Raw genomic sequence first — 4571 nt, 5'->3', positions numbered from 1 at the left:
TAGGTTTCACTTAAAGGCTTTAGTTATTCAATTGAATAATTTGATAAAAAAAACTTTATCATTTTCAAATTAAAAATGTGCGAACTATTATTCATAAAAATGAAATAAAAAAATATTTTTTAAATTCAAGAAATAACCATACAATTGTATCATACAAAGTATATTTAATCATACAATGTATATTTAATTAATGCTTATAATATTTCCCATTTAAATGTATCATTTGTGCTTTTATTTTTCTATAAATGTGGCACAAATTATCAAAAAATTAGAAATTTTTAGTAAAAAATTCAGTAAAAATCAGATTTTTTACTTATTCGGATATATTTTTTTCTTTGAACATTTAACGCCACATTACTGTTTTGAAAATCAATTTTTACATTTAAAAGATTTTTGTGTAAAAATAGTTGTAAATAATCAAAATAAATACAATAACTAATGGTTATAGATATACTTACAAAAAACACAATTCAATATATACACCGATTTTGATGAAACTTTCATACTAAAAGTACTTTATACAAAATGAACAACAATATCGATTTCCTCGACAATCGTCAATATTTGATAGAAAAAATAAAAATGTTTATGGAAAACTGATCATAGAAATGGAGACAAAAATATATTTTAAATTTATAAGTTGATACTTTCGAGTGACGTTCGTGAAATTTAGAAAAAATTTTGCTACCCACGCTACAACAGGATAAAATATAATAAAAATCCTCAAAATTGTTGTTTTTTCTCTTTGATGCCTTTTTCTCAAAACTGTGACATAATAGCCAAATTTGAACAACGGATTTGTGTTCAACGAACAAAAAAAACAGCGGAAATGATAGTTAACGTGTTGCAAAATCATGATGACTGCCAATAAAAAGGATATAGCTATCATCATTTTGCAAAAACGTTCAATAATAAGTTTTATAAAAATTGATGTGTACTTATTGGATAGTGTTTCTTAAATTCAGTTTCGAAAAAATATTATTGACTTATTAGGCACCTCAACAACACAGAAACGTTTCTGTTTCGATATTTAAAAAGTTATAAAGATAAAAGATATTAAATAATATCAAAACAACATAGATATTAAATGTTTTAACAATAAATATCAATAAATTTAATTTTACATTTCTTTTCAAGAAAGTTCAATAAACAGTTTTTTGCCGTAAAAACCTGGTTTTTTATTTCAAAAAAAAATTTCTTTTTTATCTCTATATAACGCTGTTTCCTTCTCCTCTCTGATTAGAAACGCAATGCAGAAAACAAAGCGTTTGGAAAAAGCGGTACTGTATTTCCTAAATTCTCATTACGATCAAATATCACATATAAATAGAAAATAAATTGCCGCATAGCGAGAAGCTGGGAAGGCATGGATCCTCCCTTTGGCGGTTGTGTGAGTGTCACATTGTATCTTATATCTAAGCCCGCGAGCTCTTGAAAGTGGCACTTTAAACGACAAACATCGTCTCGGTTTTCACCGAGTGCTCCATTCCGTTGCCCGTATCTGACTATCCATGCGCGCATTTTTTCATCGCATATACATTTCGCTCGCGAAACTGAGTTTAGAATCCGAAGAGGCGGGAGATGCCCCACGATCAAACCGAAGAGTCGGGTTCAAGGGTTGATAAAGCGAGAGAAGACACGAAATGTCAGATGCAAAGGTAGGAGAGAAGTGATTTTCCGCGGGGTACAACAACGGTTACATAACAATGAGACATCCCAACGTCAGCGACTCTCCGGGGAGCTCACATTCTCGAACGCGGCGCAACCCTTCCCTGGACGCAGCCCCTTTCAACACCGGTACGTCTCTGCGGCGTATCGAAGGCAACCTGGGGATCTTTCAAAGAAATAAAACGCCTCGTCGAAAATACGCTCTCGCTGCAACCAGAAAAGTGCAATGGGAAAAATATTTATAGCAACGCTTGTCGGAAAGTGAATTCACTGCGAAATAAGTTCATAATCGAAATTATTACGCACATGTATATTATAATTAGAGAATATGAAATTGTTAATATTAAATTTTAATAAAAATTAAATTGCTATTCGTTGCATTTGTCCTAAATTAAATTTTAAAAGGTATTTACGTGTATATTCTAAATATTATCTACGTTTGTAAAATAAATAGATATACAATATTATAATGAATGTAACAATAAAATAGAAAATAATAAAATAATAAAATAACAAAACATAAAATGTATATAAAATTATACTAATCAACGTGAATTTTTTAGTTTCAACGGAAAGTACAGTGTGTGTGTGTGTGTGTGTGTGTATGATAGATTGAAATAGCTTTTGACACGGTAAAATATTATCATATCAAATTCGATTGTCCGAGATTTAAATCAATTTAAAATTTTATGTCGAATTGCCTGTCTGTTAAGATAATCTTTGCTAGAGTGAAGAAACTTCAGTGAAAATTTCATCGAAAAAACACAAATAGAAAATTGTATGATGTTACAAGAGTATGTTCCCTAAATGTACGAAATTATAATATTTAATAACAATAACGATCGTTTATGGTTTATGTATCAAACACTGACACTAAAAATTCAAAATTCATCTACAAGATCCGAAAGACTCTGAAAAGGGACACTACATCCCTCGAGAGCAATCGATGACCTAAATGTCCATTGTCGTTCGTTGCCAAGTCGACGTAGAAGATATGCTCTTTATTTAGATGAAGTGCTCCGGTCGGAAATGTTTTGGAAACAATCCTAAAATAGGCTATACGTGCAATTTACCTCTTAAAAATAAACTGATTACTTCCGCGTACCAAAACAATTTGTAAATTTAAGCATATAACGTTATATTATACTCTAATTTCATCAATATTCGAATATAATGAAAAAATATAACTTTAATGTTCATAAATGTAAAACCTCATTTATAAAAAAAATGTCAAAAATATTAAAATAGATTATATTTTAAAAAATACATTATGAATATTATTTTCACACAATTTTTACGAAGAAGTTTTGTTATCCTGTTCCACAACAAATATAAATCGATAATGAATTATAAGAAAATGTAACTTTAATATTTATAAAATTTTATTCTATATAAAAAAAATGTTTAATGTAAAAATAGTTTATATTAAAAAATACATTGTAAATATTATTTTTATTTATTTTCACCAAGAAGTTTTGCTGTACTATTCCATAATAGATAAAAATCTATTATGTAATAAATTATAAAAAAGTTCTTATCACCGAAATTGAAAAAGATCGCAAGCTTACAGAATCTTTCCAAGTGGAAAGTGATTTATTTCTTCCCATTGAAGATTTTATCATTTATAGCAACGATGAGACGTGCCGACACAATCATTTAAGTTCTTCAGCTTTATAGTATGCAAATACAAATATCACGTCGTTCCATGAAAGTCCGTGATCTTCTAATCGCAGCCGCGCATCGCGATCAAAATTTTCGCAAAGGATTAGGAAATACATGTGGCAATGTAAATGTTGCGCATTTATGCAAGCAATAAATTCTCTCGCGCATATTATAAAGTTCGTCATTCACAAGTCAGTATATAGAAAAGCTTTCACTCCGCTAGTCACATCGACAATTGATTTTTTTCGACTCATCGGAGTGCACGCGTGACACTCGAACGCGTGTTTAGATAAGAGTGCAATAAATTTTGCTTTCTCCATTCTTGGTTACCACATCACATCGAATATTCTTCCCCTTGATGCGCTTATCTTTAATCCACAGTAATCGTGGATTTTCCTCGTGAATATATTATTACGTGCGCGAAAGCATCACTATAAAATAAATTACTCTGCGAAAACGAGAAAATACACCATTAGAATATAAACGCATAAATCCTGAATAAAATAAAGAATAAGAAGATAAAAAAGAAATAAAAAAATATCCGTTTAAAATGAGAGATAGAGATAGAAGTTCTCTGCTTTAGTTATCTTCGTGAATTTAACTTTCTTCGTATACTTCGGACGAGTAATTTGTTCTCGTACGACAAATGAACACGATATATTTTATTTATATATATATATATATATATATATATATATATATATATACAAATATACAGACTGAACATACCATCTTTAAAAGGTCCAAACCGCCACAGGCTCATTGCGTAATGTGTAGATGAACGAGACACGTAACTGCAACCAGCCGAGCAGATCACGCAATGTGCACCTTTTACGTCATCTCGCAGAAAAAATTCCACAGATATACCACTACACTCACAAACTGCTTTCACAAATGTCACTAAAATTTTTGACTTATTAACCTTCTCGCGTGATCGATTCGCAACATACGCAATAGTAAGATCAAAAGCTTTCCCGTATAAAGCCTTCCTATACTATTCTAACTTCAAGAAGGCGAGTTTGCATTTCAAACACAAAGCTTGCAGCTTTGACTTTATTCAATCTTGTTCCACGTGTTTATTTTCGATCGCGTATAGCATGATAACTTTCTTGCTATTTTATCTAACAATAAGAAATAAATAATTTAAAATTGTTAAAAAAAAATGTTCCCGATAAATCCTATATATCATTATATACTACGATATCAATAAAAAGATAAAATTTATTTTATATAAAATAAAT

General features: G+C 30.0%; 1 protein-coding gene across 3 annotated transcripts in view; it reads right to left on the bottom strand.

The window, feature by feature from the left end:
* LOC108754485 (phosphatase and actin regulator 2) overlaps window positions 1–4571 on the bottom strand; it is a 302039-nt gene that overhangs the window by 270545 nt on the left and 26923 nt on the right. Inside the window, exon 1 of one of the 3 annotated variants that reach the window (XM_018496804.1) lies at window positions 4060–4111. The exons of the other annotated variants lie outside the window; for them this stretch is intronic. Coding sequence (XP_018352306.1) covers window positions 4060–4093 — 34 coding nt within the window. The 5' untranslated portion in view covers window positions 4094–4111. Of the gene's footprint in view, window positions 1–4059; window positions 4112–4571 lie in introns of those variants that run through there. 3 annotated transcript variants of the gene reach the window in all.

Source organism: Trachymyrmex septentrionalis, unplaced genomic scaffold, assembly GCF_001594115.1.
Source record: "Trachymyrmex septentrionalis isolate Tsep2-gDNA-1 unplaced genomic scaffold, Tsep1.0 scaffold8, whole genome shotgun sequence".
Lineage (NCBI taxonomy): Eukaryota > Metazoa > Arthropoda > Insecta > Hymenoptera > Formicidae > Trachymyrmex > Trachymyrmex septentrionalis.
Note: the sequence above shows the minus strand (reverse complement) of the source record. Positions and strands in the feature narration are given on the sequence as shown.